Source organism: Lemur catta, chromosome 25, assembly GCF_020740605.2.
Source record: "Lemur catta isolate mLemCat1 chromosome 25, mLemCat1.pri, whole genome shotgun sequence".
In the NCBI taxonomy this organism is placed as follows: domain Eukaryota; kingdom Metazoa; phylum Chordata; class Mammalia; order Primates; family Lemuridae; genus Lemur; species Lemur catta.
In genome coordinates, this window is record NC_059152.1 from 2,978,310 (window position 1) to 2,999,885 (window position 21,576).

At 52.6% G+C, this 21,576-nt stretch overlaps 1 protein-coding gene across 1 annotated transcript in view; it reads left to right on the top strand.

The window, feature by feature from the left end:
• Nucleotides 1–21,086, top strand: part of LOC123627416 (kinesin-like protein KIF28P) — a 37,182-nt gene extending 16,096 nt beyond the window's left edge. The window contains exons 8-23 of the mRNA XM_045536953.1: nucleotides 1,380–1,447; nucleotides 3,385–3,485; nucleotides 5,069–5,190; nucleotides 6,766–6,856; nucleotides 8,219–8,273; nucleotides 9,744–9,867; nucleotides 10,000–10,144; nucleotides 11,473–11,591; nucleotides 12,127–12,234; nucleotides 15,967–16,241; nucleotides 17,717–17,851; nucleotides 18,551–18,717; nucleotides 18,964–19,070; nucleotides 19,289–19,436; nucleotides 19,724–19,914; nucleotides 20,934–21,086. Coding sequence (XP_045392909.1) covers nucleotides 1,380–1,447; nucleotides 3,385–3,485; nucleotides 5,069–5,190; nucleotides 6,766–6,856; nucleotides 8,219–8,273; nucleotides 9,744–9,867; nucleotides 10,000–10,144; nucleotides 11,473–11,591; nucleotides 12,127–12,234; nucleotides 15,967–16,241; nucleotides 17,717–17,851; nucleotides 18,551–18,717; nucleotides 18,964–19,070; nucleotides 19,289–19,436; nucleotides 19,724–19,914; nucleotides 20,934–21,086 — 2,109 coding nt within the window. The remainder of the gene's footprint in view (nucleotides 1–1,379; nucleotides 1,448–3,384; nucleotides 3,486–5,068; nucleotides 5,191–6,765; nucleotides 6,857–8,218; nucleotides 8,274–9,743; nucleotides 9,868–9,999; nucleotides 10,145–11,472; nucleotides 11,592–12,126; nucleotides 12,235–15,966; nucleotides 16,242–17,716; nucleotides 17,852–18,550; nucleotides 18,718–18,963; nucleotides 19,071–19,288; nucleotides 19,437–19,723; nucleotides 19,915–20,933) is intronic.
• The last annotated feature ends 490 nt before the right edge of the window (nucleotides 21,087–21,576 follow it).

The following is a 21,576-nucleotide window of genomic DNA, read 5'->3' on the forward strand; positions in this document are numbered from 1 at the left end:
ATCGCTTAAGCCCAGGAGTCTGAGGTTGCTGTGAGCTAGGCTGATGCCACGGCACTCACTCTAGCCTGGGCAACAAAGTGAGACTCTGTCTCAAAAAAAAAAAAAAAAAAAAAAAAAAAAAAAAAAAAAAGATCAGGACTCTCTGCACTTCAGCTCTAACTGAGCGCAGGAAGGGACAAAACTGGGCGAACTCTGCCCCCAGCCCTGGCCTGGCCTCCAGTCTACTGTCCTGGGTAGGAGGGCAATGCCCCCTGCAGGGCCCTGTCACGTGCACCTCTCTCCCAAATTCACAGCAAAACACATCCTTGCTCTTAATCATTTAATCTTGCCTATTTTTAAATACTTCATTTTAAAGTTCTCTGGTTGTCAGTTACCTGTGGGCCTCAATGGAACATCCCCCAAGAACCCGGAATAAAAGGAGGCAAAAGATGCCCTCTGGATTGCACACTGCACAGAGCAATCTAAGGGGTCCTAGCAGACGTGTGCAGTCACCCGAGATCACAGGGTGACACCCAGATCTGTAAGACTTGACAGGGGCCGACTGAAGGCACCACAGCGTGTTAACAAAAACAGACACGGAGGGTAAGAGGAAGGAGGTTATCAACCAGCTCAGAAAACAAATGGAACAGAGACTCCTCCAGGCCGACAGCCACGTGCTACAGTCTCTATGGGCCAATCCCAGGTTCAGCACAGATACCTTAAAACCTCATTTTCTTCATTTCTAAAGACAATATCCACTTGAAAATATTTCTGTGATGATTAAATGAGGCGACATAAACAAACGAGCTTTAAAAGCTGAAAATCTAAACTACACATAATTATTCCCTAAGCTATCAATGTCCTGGCCCCTGAGCCTCCTGGTCCACGGGTTTTGTATGGGCAGTTGCCACGTCACCTCCCCCATCACCCTCAGGGACCCTGCCCACCTCCAAGTCATCCAAAAGTCTGTTTCTGATTTGAAAAGTTTGCTTTCTGGGTTCTGGAGCAACTGGTCCAAAGCCAGTAGGCAGACTTGAAGCCACACGAGTGGCCGCCTGGGAACGAGCAAGTCACACTGGTCTCTGCGATGCTAACACTCTGCTGTCATTCCTGTCCCTGCAAAAACCTGCTGAGGACATAATCCCGAGGGCGGGTCACGCTGAGGGTGGCAGCACAGGTATTAGAGTTAGGCAGGGCTGGGTTCAAGCCCCAGCTCTGTAGGTTATTATCTGGGTCAACTTGGGCATATTCCTCTTCTCTAAGCCTAGTTTTCTAAGTTGTAAAGTTTGAACGATACCGTGACTGTTTAAGATGTGAGGCTGCTCTATGAACATTAGCTGTTTAATTACAACCATAGACCCCTACGTAATTCACATAATTTGAAAGGGGTGTTTTTGCAGATCGCCGCCATAAGTCCAGCTGACATCTGCTACGAGGAGACTTTATCAACATTAAGATACGCCGAGAGGTAAGTTTATGAATATTTATCATCCATAGCGGTTCTAAGTTCTAGGTCTGGCAGACTCTTCCAGTGCTCTCACACCTGAGGGTTTGGCATTTTGGGAGAAAGGGAGAGAGAACGGGGACCTCAAAGTGTCGAATGTGACCCTGTCACTCAGACCCACAGGGCAGCGGGGCCATGGGCTCAAATGGACAGGAGAGGCGTCGAGGCCAATCTTGCCAGGGTCGCTTATCCATCTGCCTGTGCTTTCCTGCCAAACAGCAAGGCTATTCGCAGATTTCTCCTTTTGTCACGCGGGGCACAGGTACAGCGCAGTGCCAGGTGGGGGACTTTTGTGCTAACAGTGAATGAAGCTGAGCTACCTGAGAGGCCACTCCTCGGGTCAGAGCCGCTTGCCAGCCCTGCGAGTCGTGTCACACCAGCGCTCCGTTTGTGGCTTGTCTAGTTTCCCCGGGGCCTGTCCAGCAGACTGTCCAACAGACTCTGCGGGGTGGCCCGAGTGTCATAGGTATCCCTTCACCAGGGCGGGGCTGTCACCGCCAGTTTCCTTCCTGTCCACCCGGCCGGGAAAGGAGCCCGCCTGCAGCCGGCCCTGGCAGGAGGCTGTCGCCGAGCCACCTTCCTGCTTCTCCAGGCAGGTCCCTGGAGCTCATTCCCGGCCTGCTGCTCCCGACCTTTTAAGAAAGGAGTGGGTCGGGGGACAGTCTCTGGCCCCGGGTTGGATTGTCCCACATGCTGCGGCCTCCACTCCCACTTCCCAGACAGAATCACCGCCGCTGTCCCACTGGGCCCAGATGGGAGCTTGGATTCTCAGCGCTGCGTTCTGGGAGCTGGAGTTGGCACGTGAAATGAAACTTACTTGCCAGCCGTGATGTGCCACTTGTCAGATCTGTGGACTCGCTAGCCAGGCAGAGTGTGGCCCTAGAAACTGCGTGACCCTGGGCAAGACACTGCACCTCTAACGCTGTCACCTCGTTAACCGAACAGGGATCCTCATTCACAGCCTTGGCAAAGCTCTGCCTGGCAGACGGAGGTGCTTGGAAGCCATGGCTATGACGTAACTGCGTCCCCTTCCGCCCTCCCCTCGGCCCTGTCCCCAGCGAGGGAGCCCTCGTATGCCTGTGACAGATACTTCCCTTCTCATTCCTCACTGCATGGCTTCAGGATCATTTCGTATCATTTGACATTTTCCTCCAACATCCGTGACACAGGCTAAGATCTTTAGGGCGTATTTTACCTTTAGCAGTATCTAGAATGTTTGTTTTCTCCCTGCTTGCCAGATGCAAACCTGTGGCTAGTGGTTTTTCCACAAGAGAAACCATGAGATGTGTAGGAAAGAGAAAAAATGATGCCACGGGCCAGGCTTGTAGACTGTGAGTCAATGTCCCCTACGTAAAGTGGAAGGAGTAAGGTAACCAGATTTAGCAAATAAAAAGGCAAGGTGCTCAGTTAGTCTGAATTTCAGGTAAAAAACAAGTGATGTTTTAGGGTGAGTATGTCCTGTGCCACATTGGGAGGTTCCTGTGTTTCCTCTGGTGACCCCAGGAGCGACCTAGACAATCTCTAGACCCTCCCAGCCTGGTGCACAGGGTGGGGCAGTCACTGCCGGCACCAGGATTTGAGCTATTGCAATGGCAGCGACCGCACAGATGCCTGAATGAACCAAAGTCAGCCCGACTGGCTGAGTGTCATCAGGCCCCAGGGCACATCAGAGATGGAGTACTGCCCCTGGCTGAGCGGCACCCATTTATCTGAACTGTGCAGGTTGCTGAAGTCACTTTGGTCTTAGTGGTTTAGTGGAACCGGGCGTGGTGGGTGCGAGTCCCCCATGGGGCGGTGAAAGGCCCCCCCCCGGGCTGTTTGGGATCTGGGCGTGCCCCGTTGCTGCTGCTCCAACTGCACGGGGCCAGGCCTGACAGCGTGTCCGTCTCTGCACCTCAAAGGGCTAAAAAGATCCGGAACAGAGCCGTGGTCAACACCTGGACGCTGCTGAGACAGTGGAGGGCAGAGAACAAGCTCAGATGCAGAGACTCTGGAATGGCAGGTAAACCGAGTCAGGAGTCAGTGCTGAGTCCAAGGCTGGAGCAGGGAGAAGGGTCTGATCTGGCCAAAGCCCAGGCTGGGCCGGGGGAGGGGCTGGGTCAGTGACGGGAGCCCAGGGCAGGTGGGGGTCGGGGGTGGGGGGGGTGCATGGCTGGGGCTTTGTTCAGGATACCTGGCCCCGTCCTTTAAATAAAAAAAAACAAAATTTTGAGATAAATGTAGACTCGCTTGCAGTGAAGAAATATTGGCCCTGTCCTTTTAAAAAGATCGTTCAGTCTCATTTTTTATTGCCATTTTTATTTTGAGGACGCCATTTCTACCAGGATTAATTTTTCCTGCTGGATTTGGACGATGCCATCTGATGTTTGCCCTGCTGAGGGCGTCATGCAGCTGAGTGGCGCTGGGACTGTGAGCCCAACTCCACCACCCGTGCATTGGAGTCACCTGGTGACTGGGCTCCACCCAGACCCAACGAATCAGCACCTGGGGCCTCAGTCATGGACGTGGCCCAGGTGACTCCAATGCTCGCTGACCACGAGCCACGGCTTTCAGCTAAGGCCTCTCAGGTTTCACTCTGGCAGCATAAAGATACATCCCGTTTTATTTCCATTAATGATTTAAAATGGGATTGACGAGAAAGGGAAAATACAAAACTGTCGAAGTGAAATCGGGAAGAGTGTTCAGTGTCAAGACAGCGACATCGAAAGGTCCAGCAGCAGTTCCCGCCCTGCCCTTGGCACCAATTCCCTGCCCCAGCGGGCGCCCTCGTGCTAGGGCAGCGGTCCTCAACCCTTTTGGCACCAGAGACCATTTTCACGGAAGACAGTTTTTCCACGGACCGGGGGTGGGGTGGGGGCGGGCGAGGATGGTTTCAGGAAGATTCAAGCGCATTACATTTACTGTGCACGTTATTTCTATTATTATTACATTGTAACATATAAGAAAATCATTAGATGACTCACCCTAGGCTGGTGGCCCTGGCTCTGGGGGGCTCTCAGGTGACAGCAGCACTTCCTGCACCCCAGCCCACCCAGAAGGACAAGGACGGCCCCGCTGACGCTTCAGCCCCAACAAAGCACTTCCTAGAGTCAGCACGCGACTGGCCCAGACATGACCCCGGTTGTCACAAATCTCTCACACCAAAAAGTGCCACACGCGTGACGTTCACTTACACATAGCATCTAATTCCCACTGTTCATGAGCACAGACACAAACAACGCGAAAACGCTAGAGGAATCCACGATTCTTCCCGAATCCCCTGGCCTTGTGGGAATGGCCTGCAATGATGGTATAAATCGAAACACTCTCACACACCTTGAAAAAATAAAAAACACACCACTGAGCTTCATGCCTCCCCCTGTAACGGAGCTTCTCGTGCTATAGCGTCTCATGAATTAGCAGGTGATGCTGCTTTCTGTGCGACTCACCGAAAGATGTCTCCTCCACACGTAAGTGCACCTCCACGTCCCGCTCCTGCTGGGAGTCCCACCTTTCCACTGAGAACCAAGACGAGACTCGCTGCGGTCGCTCTGCGCCCGACCTTTGAGGCTGCAGCCCTGTTGCTTAAATCCTCCCTCCTTCCAGAGCAGCCAGCCTGGCTCCCGGCAGAACAGCAGCTCGGGACTCGTGCCACTCAGGTGCCCTGGGCACACCTGCTGCAGCAGGCCTGGGCAGCGTGGGAGCAGCAGTACGAGGCCGCGGCCCAGGTGAGCTCAGCTCCCTGCACCTGGGGCGACCGCCCGGGCAGGGCACCTTCCTCCACACCTGATCACACTGCTGCCCCGTCCCGGATCGGGATGCGGTTGTTTCGGTGAATGTGTAATATGTGACATGTGACAAAGGACTTGCAATAATGTTATTGGCAGGGCTGGGGGAGAGAATGGCAGGGTGTGAAAGGGAGGCAGAGAGGCCTCCGTGCAGATTGATGAGGGAGACCGTGGGCGGAAGTCAAGGCTGTTGGTAATTAGAGTTCGGGGAGTATGGGAGGGGCCTGAGTTATCTCCTGGGGACTGTGGGGACAGTATCTATCCTGGCACTCACTGCCAATATCAGGTCACACGTGGGCTGGGATGAGAATTTGGGGATGAGGGGGCTCTCTCTACCTCCCCTCGCCACACCCCAGCCCCTCCTCACCCTTACCCCCCACAACCACAGGCCCTGGGCGGATCCCAGTGGGGTGCAGACCTGCAGTTCCCGGGAGTTTGGGATCCTGGAAGGCTCGTGCAGCCTCGGGCAGTGGGGGTGGAGCTGGGTGGTTCAGGGGCTTCAGGACGGCTGGCCGGTGGCACGAGGGGTGGAGGTTCTAAGGGTGTGGGTATGACGGGATGCAGCTAGAAGTGCTATTAAGTCACATCGTCTCTAAGGGGTCCTGGGTTTGCGACTCTCAGCTGCAAGGGTCCAGTAGGGTCACAGTGCAGAAAGACAGGATTTAGGATTTTTGTCCTCTCTGCTCTTTATTAGAAAGGATTTCAAGGCCAGGCACAGTGGCTCACACCTGTAATCCCAGCACTTTGGGAGACCGAGGCAGAAGGATCTCTCGAGGCCAGGAGTTTGAGACCAGCCTGGGCAAGATTGAGATCCCATTTCTACCATAAAAAACAAAAAAAACAAAAATTACCCAAGTGTGGTGGCACATGCCTGTGGTCCCAGCTACTCAAGGGGCTGAGGCAGGAGGATCGCTTGAGCCTAGGAGTCTGAGGTTGCAGTGAGCTACGATGACACCACTGAATTCTAACCTGGGCAACAGAGCAACACCCTGTCTCCAAAATAAAAAAGGATTTCAAGATTTAAGTTTTCTCATGCCTGCAATAATGTATTCCAGTTTTGTGTGACCGTCCATTCTCTATAAGCACAGTCCCAACCAATCTTTGCGTTAAAGAATGAGACACGTTGAGGTGACCAGGAGAGGGTTAATGCAACATAAGCCATCAGCATCTGACCCTCGAGTAGCTTGGCCAGCAGGACACGGGGAGGACGAGACCTTTAATGAAGACCTGGGGCGGGGCCACGGGGGTGGGGGGACCACAGTGGGGCAGGCGGACAGCTGGGGAGGACAGGGGACAGCTGGGGAGGACAGGGCTGGAGACTGGCAGTGCCCTGGAACAGTCCCGGCCAGAGGTCCCCCCGGCCTGCCCGAGGACGCCACCCCACTGTCAGTGACGCTCCAGTCATGTGACGAGGGCACAGAGACCTGGCTGTGCTGAGCAGCAGGTAGAAGGGAGCACTGCTCCGCTCCTTGGTGGCCCTGTCTGGTGACGGGAACGTCCCCATCTCTCCCGCAGGAGCGGCAGATGGTGAAGACCCTTCCTCACCTCCTCAACGTCAACGAGGACCCGCAGCTCACTGGGGTGCTCAAGTACTTCATTCCACCTGGTACTCGCCCCCCTGACTGGCCCTGGTCCTGCTCACGCTTCCTGCCCCGTGGGCCTGTTTCTTTTAATTTTTTTATCGTGGTAAAATATGCATAACAAAATTCACCGTTTTAACCATTTTTGAGTGCAGGGCTCAGTGCCAGTGTTAGTACATTCACACTGTCGTGCAACCATCCACACCTTCCATCTCCGGAACTTTCTCATCTCCCCAGACTGAAACTCTGCCCCCCTTAACACTAACCGCCCACCTCCCCTCCCCCAGCCTCTCACAACCACGGCTCTACTTTCTGTCGCTATGAATGCGATGGCTCTGGGGACTTCATGGAAGTGAAACATACAGCATTTGTCTTTCCGTGTCTGACTTATGTCACGTAGCGTGAAGCGTTCAAGGTTCATCCATGTGGCAGATGTGCCAGAATGTCCTTCCTTCTTCAGGCTAAAAAATACCCCCTTGCATGGCCACACCACGCTTTGTTTATTCATTTTCCAGGCACGGTTCTTAGTAGCACATTATTGTTTAGTGGTTTCTAAGGCACGAATGAGCCCTTGAAATGTCTTCTTGACCTAAAGGAACATCGAACGTGCTGGGACACAGCAGCCAGCGTGGCGGGAGCCCCTGGCTTTCCCCTCCGAAGCCGCTATGCACCCCCGGGACAGGCGAGGGCTCTTGCTGGATGGCAGTGGGGGTGGGGAGGCGCCCAGGGGCCGGCAGTGACGTGCTCTGAACTCCGTGGGTTCGCACACCGGACACACAACCTGTCCTGTGGCCAGTCTTCAGCATGTCCCCTGATGTCCAGGCCCGATGGTTTCTACCTCCAGAATGCCTATGAGGAAGGTAGAATTTTTAAAAGTTAGGAATCCCATGCACAGAAAAGCAGAAAGTAAAACAAATTATCCATAAAGCAAGCTCGGGTCCAAGTACCATTAAGACTGGAAATCCCAGGTGGGGCTGGGTGCAGTGGCTCACACCTGTCATCCCAGCACTTTGGGAGGCTAAGATGGGAGAATCACTTGAGCCTAGGAGGTCAAGACCAGCCTGGCAACATAGCAAGACCCCATTTCTAAGCAAAAAAATTTTTTAATTAGTTGGCCATGGTGGTGCACACCGGTAGTTCCAGCCACTCAGGAGATTGAGCCAGGAGGATTGCTTGAACCCAGGATGCAGGGAGTTGTCATTAGGCCACTGGACTCCAGCCTGGGTGACAGAGCAAGACTCTGTCTCTAAAAATAAAAGTCCCAGTTGGAAACTCCCTTCACATGATCCATGGGAGACACAATGTCACTTCCCAAACATCAGACATGTTAACTTATTAAGGTCAAATCCTGAAACTTTTTGAGAATAAGTTATCCTAATTCTTTTCAGGTTCGTGTGACATTGGTCAGGCCGCCTCCAATGCCATCACTATTCAAGGTTTGGGGTAAGTTTCTATGAATGGTCATCTTTGTCCAGCATTAGAGATTTGTGACCACTGAATCCAGAGGAGATTCGCAAAAGTCACCTGGCCGTGGGCAGGCCGGGCCACAGGGCCTGCCGGACAAGCCAGAGCGGAGAACTTCCCAGACCGTCCCCCGCCACCCGCGCCAGGGCTAAGCCCAGAGCTGTGGGAGGGCTTCGATCCTCTGGCTGAAGCCCACTGAGCTGAGCTTGATTTGTTTCCTTGGCTGTAACCTCGAGAGAAAGGGGAGGTCAGTTTCTAGATTCTGTAGATAATTCTTGGCTAACAGATACGAGCAGATCTGGCCAGGAACTGAAGAGAATTGAAAGGACAAGCCCACCCGGAGGGGCCCCTGCCCTTCATGGTCTCATCTCCAAAGACAAATGGATCCTCAGGTCTCGGTGCTTGGAGCCCTCGCCAAATGGACTAACAGAAAGCTTAGACTTTGGGGGTGACATCCCCCCCAAGGGCTCCCCAGGAGTCCCCTGCAGGAGCCCTTATGAAACTCTACGCAGGTTTCATATAACCAGAGCTGTCCCCCAGCTCTGTGGCCTCTCATCTCGGGTCTCCAGCCAGCAGGTGTGATCGGCCCTTTCAGAAAGACCAGTCCTCTTGAGCCAAAGCACACGGGGTGGGGGACATGCTGACCGAGGGGCCGGTTGGCACTGCCAGCCTCTTCTGGACGTCCTCCTGGCAATTCCCCTCATCTCCCCTTCCAGACCCCTTCCTTAGCCCAACACACGGGTCTATAAATGGCTGAACTGCAATGATGAGCTGAGGCCAAAACCTTTCCCCCAGGATCCCTGGGTCCCAGGCAAACAAAGGATATGAGGGTCCCATGAAAATAAAGGATATGGATGAACATGGGTCTCAACATCCAGAACCTTCCATGATGGCCAAGGAGTATAGGAATATTCTAAAACAGGAGGCTGGGCATTCAGGGCACACAGATGACACCTGGGTGGCAGACAACCTGACACCTCTGACAGCCAGCTCCAAATCTTGCAACACATAAAGCCTGGATGTGTGTAGATAAAGACCCAGAAAGACACCTAAACTCACCTGTAGTGTGCAAAGCTCGTTATGGAGCCACCTCCCAGGTGTCTCTTCTGAAGCATCTTCGTTGTCATCTTCCTGTCCCACTGGCCTTTTGAGGACTCCAGCTACGGTGTCTGCGTCTGCAGCTGTGGCCAACCCAGCGGGCGTTAGTTCTAGTGAGAAAACAGTGGCTTTGCCGTCTCCCAATTCCCTGTGCTCCTTAAGGGCAGGTCACTTCTGCACCCGCTGCTGTCTCCTCTCCGAGAGCCACAGCACGTGGGTGGCCCCCGGCAGATGCCTCCTGCCGTTCTGCAGCAGCGATCCGTCTTCTCGTGCAAATGAGAAACAGCAACCTGAGTTGGTCACTAAGATCGTAATGCATTGGGTGACTTAGACAAACTCTTGTCTTCTTAGAATTTCAGACAAACATGCTTCCTTCACAAATTCGGATGGTAAAGTGACGGTCGCTCCACACAGCAAATGCAAGGTGGTCGTTAACGGGGTGCCCATTGCGACCAGGACAAAGCTGCAGCATTTGGTGAGCTCCCCTGCCGGGCCCAGGATTTCCCAGGTCCCACCCCAGAGACAGGAAGGGAGGGTCACGTGAGGTACGTGTCCAGCAGCCTCCACTGATCTCTCTGTCCTCTGGTCACACTGATGCCTCCCCCAGGACCGCATTATTTTGGGATCCAACAGTGCCTACCTCTACGTGGGGTTTCCTTCAGAGCGAGGCGGTGAGGACTTGAGCAGGTTTGACTACGATTTCTTCCAGCTGGAGAGGGCGGCCGCGGAGGGAGTGAACGTCGACAAGCTCGGTGAGTGGCCCCGGCCGATTCCGGCACCTTCCTGGGCTCGTCTGAAAGTAACAGCCTCTCCTGTGTGCTCTCCGCTTTCCTTAAGAAAATCCTCTTTCACGGTGTCAAAGTACCATGTTTAGATAGTCAAAATATGGTTTCCATACAAATATAGTGAGTACATCAAAGACTTAACTCATTAAACGGCTTCCTGCACACATGATGGTGAAGGTGGTTTGAAGAGCCTGTGGCCCCAACTGGGAACCTGCTCTGGGTGGGGGGTCAGGCGAGGAGCAAAATCCAGGCCCTGCCCCGGGTAACTAATGGCCCCAGGTGTCTGAGTCAAAGGTCGCCCCCTTCTCCCCTCAACCCACTTTCCACCCCAGCAATAATCCAGGACTCCTCGTAGGCAAGAGCTTTCAGAAGCTCTTGAGCACCTGCCCTCGCCAGGGGGGTCTCCCCCAGAACCAGGGGAGTTCTCCACGCCCTGGCTTCCTGGGGGGGCATCCCCGCCTTGCTCGGCATGTGGACCCCACCTGAACTGGCCTTAATGAAACCGCAGGTGCAGAGAGAGCAGTGAGATACATCCTTTTCCCTTGGCCAAAGTGTGTTTCTCAGAATTTTAGCAAGATAGATTGACTTGAAATTCACCTTCTTGCTCTTCATCTGCTGCAGTTCTTGACCAAAGACAAACCACCTAGACTCTGTAGCACCAAACGCGGCGACCCCATCTGTTCATTCACTAACTCACAGCAGTGGGGCCAGATCCTAGTGAAGACCCCAGACCCTGGCTCAAGTCCTGGTGAAGACTTGGGTCCACAACAAGGCAGCAGCTGTGTGGGCGGTTTGGGGTCAGACTTTGGGGCCAAGGGCACCAGGGGTTCCTAAGGAGTTGAGAGTTCCTGACAAGAGGCGGTGCCAGCCTGGGTCTGCGAGGGGGACTGGTCCTCTCCGGATCTCCATGATCCCTCCTCTGAGCCCCACCAGATACGCTAGAAGTAAGAACAGGCAGCTTGCTGAGCCAGCGGCGGCTTCGGGATACGCCCCCAGCCCGTCCTTCTGGCCAAGCAGATCTTGCCTTGCCTGGACAGCTTGGAGCCACCTTGGCTCGAGGACTCTGAAACCAGGAACAGGAACCAGAGGCAGGGAGCGTGATGCGCACGGTTCCAGGGTTGAGAGGAGCAAACACTTAAGGAGAAGCCAGGAAGTATCTTTCCCTCAAGCCACTTATTTAATTACATGCTTGCAATTTTAAAATGTAGACATCTGATGAAGGAATGAAGGAGCATACACATGTCTTCATGGCAGCACACGTGACTGACTTTCACTTCCATTCTGATTGTCTCCAGGCGCCACCAACAGTGGAGAGGGCCAGGCAGACCCTGGCGTCCTGGCCGTGTTCCAGGACTACATCAAACTGATGCCCCTGGTTGCAGAAGCGAATCAAATGAGTGAAGAGCTGAAGAAGGTAGTTTATCTAGAGGCAGAAAAGGGTACAGTGGCAGGTACAGAAAGGACAGCGTGGCATGGAGGGGTGAGGTCCTTTCCCAAGATCCCACAGCAAGCTGGTAACAGGCCTAGACTGATGCCTGGCCCACCCAGCCAGCCCGAGCACCGTTCCTCCCACCGCTGGCCCACCAGGGCCACCGGGACCCCAGGCCAGTGCTTGCTGGCCACAGCCACGCCACCCCACCCCAGCTTGTCCTGGGGCCGCCCCAGGTCCAGGCACCATGATGGCTGCTACACCATGGAGGCCTGGGCTGGGCTCAGCTCCCTGCAACACGGGCGCCCAGTCGGTAGGAACCTCGTAGGACACGTGTTAGTTCCGGGCTACAATGGAGACATTCTGGTGCTGTCATTTCCCACGGTGGGAAATCCAAGGGGCAAGAGTTGGCCTGTCATCTGACAGAAAGCCTGGGTGATGGGAGGATGGAGGAGAAATGCAAAGGAGGCGTGGGCTGATAAATGTAGGGCTATGTCGTGAGAAGTGTTTCCTTCACCAGGGACTTAAAATGGAATTGAAGGTGAAGAACTTAGCGTCCTCAGACTCCAGGGGGTGTGAGCTGCAAAAAGAGGTCATGGTGAAGGTGACCGACTGGAGGACTCAGCAGGTGGGGCTCCACGGGGCGTCTCCGAGGCGCTTTCCTGGGGACACGGGTTATTTTTAGCAGCTGCGGCCTCTGGACCCCCAGGAGGGGCTGCACGCGGCGCGAGTCCCCGCGGGGGCTCCGGGGGACGCACTGCAGGAGAGGGGACCCTCCGCAGTGTCGCTTCCCCCGGGTCCCTCCCACACGGCGCCATGGCCTGCGCGGCCCCTTTGCCACTGGTGTTTGGCGCGACTCGAGGCCTCCGCACCGGGAGGGACCCTGCGGGTTATCCGCCCGGTGGCGGCGTCCACGTGCGGTGTGCGCATGCGTATAGGACAGCGCTGCCGCTCTGAAGCGGCGACAAAGCCCGGGAAGGGCGTTTCTCCAGCTCCCACATCTGACCTCGCTCGCTGTCATGAAGGTCCCTTCCAGGGACTTAAGGCCCTGCTTCCCCTCCGTCCGCCTTCAGAGGAGGAAACGGAAATCGGTGGCCTGTCTTGTCGCATCCCTCGTGCACGTCACCCTCGGCTTCCGGCTCCGGCCGAGGCCCAACTTCCGCCGGCCGCCGGGGGGCGCTGCGGCTCGCGGCCCGGTGGGCTCGGGGCTCGGGGCTCGGCGGCCCGGGCGCCTCGCGGCTTCCCTGTTCTACCCTTTGCCTGAAAGTTGCCAGAATGTTCTCAGTCTAGACCAGTTTTTAAAACTTAAGAAAAGTGTGGCGTATAACAGGGAGAAGCCCGTGTTAGGCTGCGAACGCCTGTGTGGCCCGCCCGGTCCACACCCCGCCGTGGGCGCCGGGGAGGGAGCCCGAGCGAGGTTCGGCCCCCAGACCTGCTCCTGCCCCCGAGGCGTCCGGAGCCGGGTCGCCTCACACGCGCCGCGCAGCCCCGGCTCTCGGCGTGCTGCGACCCCGGGGAGTCGTCCGGGGAGGCGCGGGGTGCGGGGTGGCCCTCGGTGCGTCTGTGCGTCCCCTTTCGTCCCGGCAGCGCCCGCGGGGCAGAGCGCCACGTGCCACGGCCGCCCCCGCGCCCGGCTTTCCCTCAGATTGTGGTTCGGCAGTTTCCCGTCGTCTCGCCAGGCCTTGGTTTAAGAAAGTTTGTAATTTAGAAAAATTTTTTCCGTGTTATTCCGTCTTATTTTTTTATTATAAGGTGATTTGAGGAACATTTTAGTCAGCCTTTTATGGTGTTGCTCGCAGGAGGGTTACCGGAACGCGCGCGCACTGCCTCACACACGTCCCGAGAAAGTGCCAGAAGTTAGCACCGACCTGCCGTGACGGGCAACAGGACGCAAGGCGGCGCCTTCGCGTTCGTCGTCGAGTGTGCGCCGTGGGGGCGCTGAGGCGCTGTCAGGGCCCCGGTACCCTCTGACAGGAACGCTCTGTGAGCCGCACGCGGTTCTCTCCTGAGGGGATTATATGACCGTTTTACGGTGTGTTTTTCTATTTTTCTTTTTTCTCACGGAGAGATGAGTCTTACCAGTCTGTCGTCTTCAAGGTTGCCCATTTATACATTTAAAAAGTAAGCTCAGTCCCAGCGACCTTTCCTCAGACGGAGCCCCACCCTCCTCAGGAGGCCTCTGGACGGCCGGCAGTAGCTTCTGGTGGCTTCTCGCAGCGTCGTGTGCGGACGCGAGGGAGGCGTGCGGGTGAGCGCGTGCCTGCATGAGAGGGCGGCAGCGGGTCCGGGTATGGACGCGACAGGTGCCCGTGTGGCGGCTGATTTTGTAGACGTCCTCCACCCCCGGCCACGTGGACCGTGGGAGCTGCCGCAGCCCTGGGGGACAGGCGTCCCGTGCAGTCCTGTGCACCTGCTGGTCACGTCGGGGACAGGTGCAGGAGCGAGCCAGGCCCGGGAGGCTCAGGCGGGCTCGTCCGAACTGGAAGCGCCGGCAGCTTGCAGGGCCCGCCTGGGACGGGTCCCCGCAGCACAGGTGTCCCAGCCTGTCCCTGAGCCTCACTGGCTTGTGTCCCCCTCAGATCAAGGACGGCATCCAAGTTTAACTCACCCTGGGCCTGTGGCCTGATACCCACAGTGAACTCATTTCGTTATCTTGATTCCCATTATCTTAGTTCCCTCAAGTCTTTTTTTTTATCCCTCTTCTTTAGAGACAGTGTCTCACTCTGTCACCCAGGCTGGAGTGCGGTGGCGTGATCACAGCTCAGTGTAATCTCGAACTCCTGGGCTCAAGCGAGCCTCCCGCCCCGGCCTCCCGAGTAGCTGGGGTAACAGGCGTGCGCCACCACGCCCGGCTAATGTTTTCGTTTGTTTTTTTAGAGATGGGTTCTTGCTGTGATGCCCAGGCTGGTCTCAAACTCCTGGGCTCAAGTGACCCTCCTGCCGCAGTCCCCTAAATCACTGGGATTGCAGGCACTACGCCTAGCCTCGGTCTTTAAGAAAAGCCACGACAGCTAGAATTCCTCTTGTTCTGTGCTACCACGGTATGTGCCACGGCCACGTTCACGGTTAACCGTTACACCGCCTCTGGCAGAGGACTACTGCGTTTCTTCACTTTACTCGAAGCCAACAGAAACAGAATGACATCCGTTTTTAGAGTTTTGAGAATGTCCTTTTTATGAAGATGCGTAACACAGAGAGAGAATGACTTACCTGTTGGTTTTTGTTTTCCAAGTTACCCAGAAAAGCAATTGCTAGTTTTAGCTGGTAACCATTTAGGCTATGACATTTATGGTCAAGAAGTTTTCTATCTAACTGGAAACTCTCATGCTGCAGCTTGAGGTTTTGGCCCTTCCTGGCAGCCAGTGTTGACAGAGGCCCCGTGCTTGCCCAGTACAGAGGCAGACAGCGGCAGGCTCTTGTCCTAGGTTTGCTGCCCGCTGGGAGTGAGCCCCTGGACAAGGAACGGGACCTCTTTGGGTCTCTGCGAAGCGGAGCTGAGAGCGCCCCCGTGTCTGCCCGGCAGGGCTGTGAGGAGTGTCTCCCGCACATGCACACAGTCTGATCATCGTGGGGGAGCCGCTTCTCAGCTTTCCTCCAGGGCGATGGCCCCTGTACTGTCTTCTATCGCTGCCGTAACAAATCACCACACTTATTAAATGGCACAAACTTACTACCTTATAGTTCTGTAGGTGGGAAATCCAACATGGGTCTCACTGGGCTAAAAGCAAGGTGTCGACACAGCGGTTCTGCTTTCTGGAGGCTCAAGAAGACAATCTGTTTCCTTGCCCTTTCCAGCTGCTAGAGGCCACCTTCCGTCATCCCCGAAGCCAGCCGCCTGTCTCCTCTCTGACCCTTCTTCCATCGTCACATCTCTTTCTTTCTTCTGCCTCCCTCTTTCACATTTAAGGCCCTTGTAATGACATCGGGCCCCCCCTGGATAACCCAGGCTACTCTCCCCATTTTAAGGTCAGCTGATGAGCAAATTTAATTCCACCTGCAACCTTAATTCCCCTTTGCCATGTGAGGTAACATATTCACAGATTTTGGGGATTAGGACGTGGACATCTTTGACGGCCATTCTGCATACCGCAAGCTTCAAACCTTCATTTCCCCTGGGAAGGTCTGTTTCTAACTCCTGCATCATCTCCTCTACGTCATTTCTGGCTCAAGAAACTCGAGCAGTGCTGAAGTAGCAGGTCCAGGAATGAATATGGGGCTCTTGAAGGACCCCAGCTAAGTTTGGTGAGAGTGGTGTGTGGTTGTGGGTACCCAAAACCCACAGACGGAGCATGCTGGGAAGAATCAAACTGTTAGAGCAGCAGATGAAATCAAACATTGGTGGCCCTCTCTGTGTTTCCAGGTGTGGATTTGGTCAAAAGCCAAGTTTATCAATAGGAAATTCCTAATGGAGGAACTTTACCAGCGCTTTCTAGATGGCGAAGACAGCCACGTGGCTCAAGATGACGACCCGTTCTGGGATCCTGTCGAGGTCGTCCACTTGGGCTCAGCTCACATCTGGCTCCAGCCACTTGCCTACTGCATGAAGCTTGAGGAGCAAGTGGCGTTTCTGGACTGTGAGGGGCTGGAGGAGGCCGTGCTGCATGTCTCCATCATCCCCTGCTCCCCGACAGGACGGTGGGTGTCTCCTTCTCCCCCTTGCCCAGCTCTGGGTCTGTCACACATAGGAAATCCAGAGCAAGCCTGAGTTCCCTGGACGGGGTGGTCAACTTGGTGCCCTGAAGTGGTCATTCGTAAGACCAATTAATGAGCTCATTCATTCATGATTTGGCCTCATCAAATCTGATTTTTTGCCATGAAAGCCAAATCAGCTGACCCGAAATGCCCAACGGCATTCGAGACAGCTCAGCACTGCCCTGGGGGACCCAAGGAATGAGGAGGACATCCCACAAAGAGGCAGGTGCAGTATAAAGAGCCTTGAACAAGAGCCAAAAGAGCTAGGTTAGTTCCAAACGATGAAGCCTCAGAGGAGAGAAGCCCAGGGCGTTGTAGGGGCTTCCCACCCCAGGCCCCTCCTGGTCACAAGCATGATGCTTTTCCTACGAGCCAGGAGTAGAACACTGATTTTCCAGCTCACCCCTTCTCCATCCTTTGTACAGGCCTGGCCATTTCTTTGTGCCTTTTCTCAAGGGAGGGACAGAGATGTCTGGCCTCATTCTGTGCTGTCACTGACCTTTCTGTGGGCACAGGCTTTGTTCTGAGCCATCAGTCCTGTCTCAAGTCTGCCTCATCACCTTTTGCCTCCTCTCAGGATAGCTCATCTGTTTTTCCTCTTCAGGCCATGGGCAGTTTTTACAAAAGCTAAAGTCTTTTAGCAATCCTAAGCGAAAAGGCTGGCAGGGGGCCTGGTCTGGGTGCCAGGGCCCTCCTAGGCTCCCAATGTGACCCTTTTGTGTTTCCAAAGAGGAAACCAACTCCAGAGGGAGTAAGAGAAGGGCCAAGCTTCTGTGACCAAGAGAACAAGCTGCCCGGCAACTCACTGTCCTTACTGGGCCTCTAAGCAACTTGCTGGTCATTTGGCTGCCGGGGGCTTTAAGGCTGCCTGACGTTATATCTCCCATTGCAGATTAATAAAGCAGCAGTGTAGTTCTAAGTTTCAGACTGTGTGAGCTTGGTTGATGTGAGAGTTCCCCTATTAGAAAGCTGTCCAAATCCGTTTCTGAGCTTGCAGGCCTGGGATTGACTCTGGATTGTAAATAATTCACAAAGGAAAGTGACAACTTGAGAGGCTGCATCTGGGCAGCCACCTGGCTGTCCCCTCTGTCCCACTGGGGACCTGTCAACATCTTCCATGAGAGTTTAGTATCCACATCCGCATGCACTTATCACGTGGAGCTATTTCTATTCTTTTCCACCAGGCTGTGAGCTCCTTGAGAGGGTCCAGATCTTACCTTGAGGTGCCAGTGTAGACAGGGCTCTCAGGTTAAGTGTCTCCTGAATGAGTGAATTCCACAGCTGGTTGTACTACCTGTCCTTCCTTCAGTGAAATTAGCCATCTCTAAAGGATTCTATCTAACTCCCTTGACATCACAATCCTAACTCGCTTGGACCCAGTCTAACCGGAGGTCAATGTTCTCCTCTTCTGTTTGCAGAGCACACGGGGAAGAGGACATGGTTATTGACCCTCTGGAGATGCTGGGCGAGAGGATGGATTTCCAGATTCGCATTGTCCAGTGCCTTGGCGTCAAGTGGCTAAAGGAAGGAGCAAGGCGGGGCATTCAGATAGGGTACCAGCCTGCCCCGCAGAGCGGCTCTGCACACCCCTGCCCTGCAGCCCTGGTGGGAGGCAGTCCAGTCTTCCCTCGAGTTTTAAGAATTAGTTCATCAGGAAATGTTCTTAAGTTTCTCTGTTCAACTCCAAAATGCCTATTTCCCCCCATCTATTTACTAGGGAAGCCACACATCTCTCCAGGTCACTGGGCTGTGGGGTCAGCGTGGACTGAACTTTTTATGTCATTGAAGCAGTAGACTCAAGACATTTTAATTATCAGAAAGAATATCCAGCAAAACTGTCTTATCTAAGTGAAATAGTTTTTGTTTTAGTTGGAAACAAAAGGACAGTATTATGACGTGGCAGAAGTGCCAGCTATGCTTAAACTAATTAGGCTAAAAGGACATTAAAAGATAAAGCAATAATAAGAGAGGGGAGACTGAAGGACAAAAACCAACCAACCACCTCACACGGAAAATCAGCAATTTTAGATTATCTATGGAGAAAGAATTTACCAAGGTCTTTCCCCCTTTTTGTTAGACATTTACTGCTATCCATGCAGTGATGCTACCCGTGTTGAATAACTGAGACGACAGAGGTGGCAATCAGTAGAATCAATTATAGGTCATCTTTTATGTAATCGATCCATGTGCTGCAAATCTTTGGCTCATCTGATCCTTTTCTGGTTTTAAACTGTTTTATGCCCTTTTCTCAGGTACAGAATCTATGACCTTCCGAACACTATATATACCAAACCTGTATGGAAAATTGTGAACCCCCAAATTGAAGAGACTATCCAGTTCACAGCCTTAAATGCATCTCAGGAGTTTCTGAATTATTTGCAGACAAATGCTCTCATTGTTGATTTATGGGGCCTTCAAGGTACCTTGTTTACTTATTCTTTCGCACGGTACATTCTTCAATCAGATATAACGTCAGTACAGGTGGGGCTGCGGGACAGGTAGAGGAAGGAGGTGGCCAGGGCCCTGACAGCAGTGGGCAAGAGCCATCTTGTCCCCTGCCTTCTAGCCCAGCAGGTGATGACACGGTTTAACATCTCCTCACACAACACTGGGGCGGGACAACTGAGACCTTTCTTTCCTTGATGGTGTCCCTCCCATACTACAGACGGCTGCGCCGAGCTGAGCTGCTCTCAGCCAGACCTCACGGTCACAGGTGAAGGTCACATCATGGTGGACACCAGGAAGATTCCCACCGTGAAGGATACAAGCCAGGTGTGTTCTTGTGACATTAAAATGGGTATCACAGGTGACCAGAAAATCTCAGAAGAAACCTGACTGAGGATTATTAATGTTCCTTCCCCCTAACAAAAGTTTTCTTGATATACTCCTGTGTACCCTGAGGGGCTTAAATTTTGTTTTCACATGGTAGTAAATATTGCCAGTCTCAAAGATAACCCAGCAAAAGGCTTAACGGGATGTGTTTTTTGTAGACTACATCAAACCAGATATCAGAACTTTATCTGAAGCTGCACAAGTTAGAGCAGGAGACAGAACTGCTCAGAAACATTAACAGAGCCCTAAGAAAGGAAAACGTGTTTCTCAAAGAATCACTTGCAAAAATTGGTTCTGGTCAACAAGGTGAGAGATCGCTCAAGTCCTGGTTGTTTAGCTTATCCCCAAATTCCTACATTTGGGATGTGTATTTGTCTTTCTAAGAAACAATGAGTTAATTCATATCTTGTATCATCAACAAAAAAATGTAGGACATTTTTTTTTCTTCTGCCCAGTTGAGATTTCTTTGGATGGGTCCAAAGTGGTACCTGATAAATGCTGATATAGTAGAATGCCACCTAAATAAATAAACAGAGATGCCTGGATAAAGAAATAGATGAATAAATAAATGTTACCTTTTCTTTTCACTTCAGCCCATAAGCCTTCCAGTACCCTGAAGACAACTGGGATGACAGCACGACTGCCACCAGCCACGGAGATGAATCCGATGTGCACTCAGCAAGCCAGCTGCGACAGACAATTTGCCAAGGCCCTTAAGGTGTTCTACCAAGGCATGAACACAGCAAGAGCACAGTTTCTCACACTGAGACAGTATAAACCTCCCGTAAGTAACCAGAATCCTGGGAGCAAAAGGAGTATCTTTCCATTAAATTTAGATATTTATATCAGTGCATTTCCTAAGCTTAGAGACGTATGTGTTTAAGCAGAAGAGCAAGCTGAAGCCTTAGAAGTGGGAGTCCACTGCCCTCTCGACCATCTCTGCTCGGGCCTTTTCATTTTAGTGCACATCTGGCCGGTCCCAGGCAGCCACGGCCACTGCAGCATTGATATCCATTCACTTTAATACAATATACAGAATATCCCAGAAATGCAAATTTGATTTATCATTATAAAACCAAACATAACTCATCACGTTAGGAGATTATTGGATGCCAGCTGTCTTCATTTCTGTCCTTTAGGTAATAGCCAGTGCAGTAAGGCAAGAAATACAAAGTATAAGGATTGGAGGGCTGGGTGATGGATGGTAGCTCATGCCTGTAATCCCAGCACTTTGGGAGGTTGAGGCAGGAGCATCACTTGAGCCCAGGAGTTCAAGACCAGCCTGGGCAACATAGCGAGACCCTAAATGCCATGTCACACTATCTGCTCTCTGCTGTCACCATTCTCAACACTGTCACCACCTCCTCCACCATTTGTCACTGGCACTCTGGCCCAAAGCCATCTCAAATCCCTTCTCAGAGGGACCTGCTCCCTTGGGGCAGGGATGCAACAGCAAAACCCTACCAATGCGGCGGAGGGAATCCCCACACCCCATGATTCCTTTGCAGACCTCAGAACCTCTCCAGTATTAGAAGACTATATATATTAGAAGACTATATAACATTCCAATCTGAAATATTTGGATTATCTCACCAGTTTTCCTTATTGGCAATAACTAAAGAGGCATTCAGGCAGCCTTCCAGAAACAAAGTTGTCCTATGTGACTTACTGCCTCTGCTAGCAACTTTCAAATGCAGTTTTCTAGCCCAGAGGGAAAACTTACTGGGCACTCTGCTCATATACATGCAAGATTTTTTACTCTAATGACATGAGGTCTATCTACTACTATCATTTATTTTTTAGGAAGATGATCAAATGCTTCGACCATTTGTACACCAACAGTCACAGATGTTTAAGGATTTTGGGGACCTACTTGAATCCAGCTTGTGGAAACTGAAAAATGATGTTGCTCTTATAGTAAAAAAGAAGAGAGAATATTTACTGCACATCAAATAGTAAGGATACACCAAATGAAGACTGAAAACATTTAGCTTTGAGTTGTGAAGATTATTTGTGTAGCTAATGGGCTTAACCTATTCTACCATTTTTAAGCAAAACTCTCCTTCAATTTGATTTTAAATCATGTAAGAATGAATCCATATCCAGGGTGAAGGTGAGGTAGGAGGTATCTGAAGTGAATGGTTAGCACTTTGAGCTCTGCAATCTGACTGCCTAGGGTTATATTCTGGTTAAATCCATCACTTATCAATTGTGTGATTTGGGGCAACTGACTTCCCCTAAGCTGCTCTTTCCCCATTTGTTATCTGGGAAATGATAACAGTATTTACAGATGGTTAACAAATATAAAGCACTCAGAACAGTGCCTGGTACACAGAATTGATTGATAAGCATTTGCCATTAATGTTTTAACGGTAAACGGTTCAAAATTTCAAATGAAGCTCTTCTGATAAACTTATTCCTGTCAGACCTAGCAATGACGGTGACT